At 57.1% G+C, this 989-nt stretch overlaps 1 protein-coding gene across 2 annotated transcripts in view; it reads right to left on the bottom strand.

Moving 5' to 3' along the window:
* The window catches only part of ddo (D-aspartate oxidase), a 5,524-nt gene that overhangs the window by 1,192 nt on the left and 3,343 nt on the right, over window positions 1-989 (bottom strand). For both annotated transcript variants that reach the window (XM_036209866.1, XM_024289164.2), the window contains 3 exons: window positions 612-783; window positions 434-542; window positions 31-207 (listed from right to left, as the gene is read on the bottom strand). In XM_036209866.1, the coding sequence (XP_036065759.1) occupies window positions 31-207; window positions 434-542; window positions 612-783 (458 nt within the window). The remainder of the gene's footprint in view (window positions 1-30; window positions 208-433; window positions 543-611; window positions 784-989) is intronic.

Genomic DNA, 989 nt, shown 5'->3' with positions numbered 1-989 from the left:
GGGGTAAGGAGGAGGTGGGTAAAGACAAACCTCCTCTGCAGCCACGGCAGGTAGGAGCGACATTCACACTTCAGCGTGGTGAAGGCCTGACCGAACTTGTGGTCCGGGAAGCGCCGCAGCTCCTCGTGGGTCATGGTTCTGAACCCGATCACCAGATCCCACCAGAACGGCTTCTGGTTCTCTGGAACCTCCTTGAAGATCTGCCACCTGCAGAAAACCAGAAGCTGATTTAAGAAGTTCAACATCCCAGAAACTCGACGTTCCTCTAGGAAAAGAAACGATTAAAGACAGAATCGACTGAAAATCAGATCAGAAGAAAACGAGAAAAGATTCTGTAGAAATGTTGAAGATGAGGAGCGTCTCCCCAGAGAGGAGTCTCCATTTCCTCCTCCTCCTACTCCCCCTCCTGCTCCTCCTCTGTGTGGACCCTCACCCGGAGCTCATAGTGACCCCGGCCTCAGGCGCGTGCTCCGACTGAGCGATGGCCAGCAGGTGCTGGAAGCTGCTCTTGAACCAGCGTCTCTGTGTTGCTATGGGAACATCTGAGGAGGACACTGAGGTCAGAGGTCAGAGCTCGCTGCACAGACGCCGCCGCGGCTCCGGCGCCTCACCTGGAAACTCTGCAGCGAAGAGGATCCCTGCAGCGCCGTCGCTGGTGGTGTCCGGGCTGAAGGCCTCCGCTATCAGGGTGACGGCGCAGGACGGGAGCGTCTCTGCCACGCAGACCGCCGTGGAGACCCCCACCACCCCGGCCCCCACCACAGCCACCCTCACATTCTTCATCTGAAACAGCGGGGGTCCAGACAAAGCTGGTTAAGTTTTAATTTAATGAGATCAAAGGCACAGTGAAAGCAAACGCCCGCAGTACTTAACCTAATGACCCCCCAGCATGAAGCAGACCTGAAGCAGGACCTGTCTGCACCTGTCTGCGCCTGTCTGCCCCTGTCTGCACCTGTCTGCACCTGTCTGCACCTATCTGCACCTGTCTG

Source organism: Oryzias melastigma, linkage group LG22, assembly GCF_002922805.2.
Source record: "Oryzias melastigma strain HK-1 linkage group LG22, ASM292280v2, whole genome shotgun sequence".
Classification (NCBI taxonomy): domain Eukaryota; kingdom Metazoa; phylum Chordata; class Actinopteri; order Beloniformes; family Adrianichthyidae; genus Oryzias; species Oryzias melastigma.
This window is presented reverse-complemented; position numbering and strand designations above follow the sequence as displayed.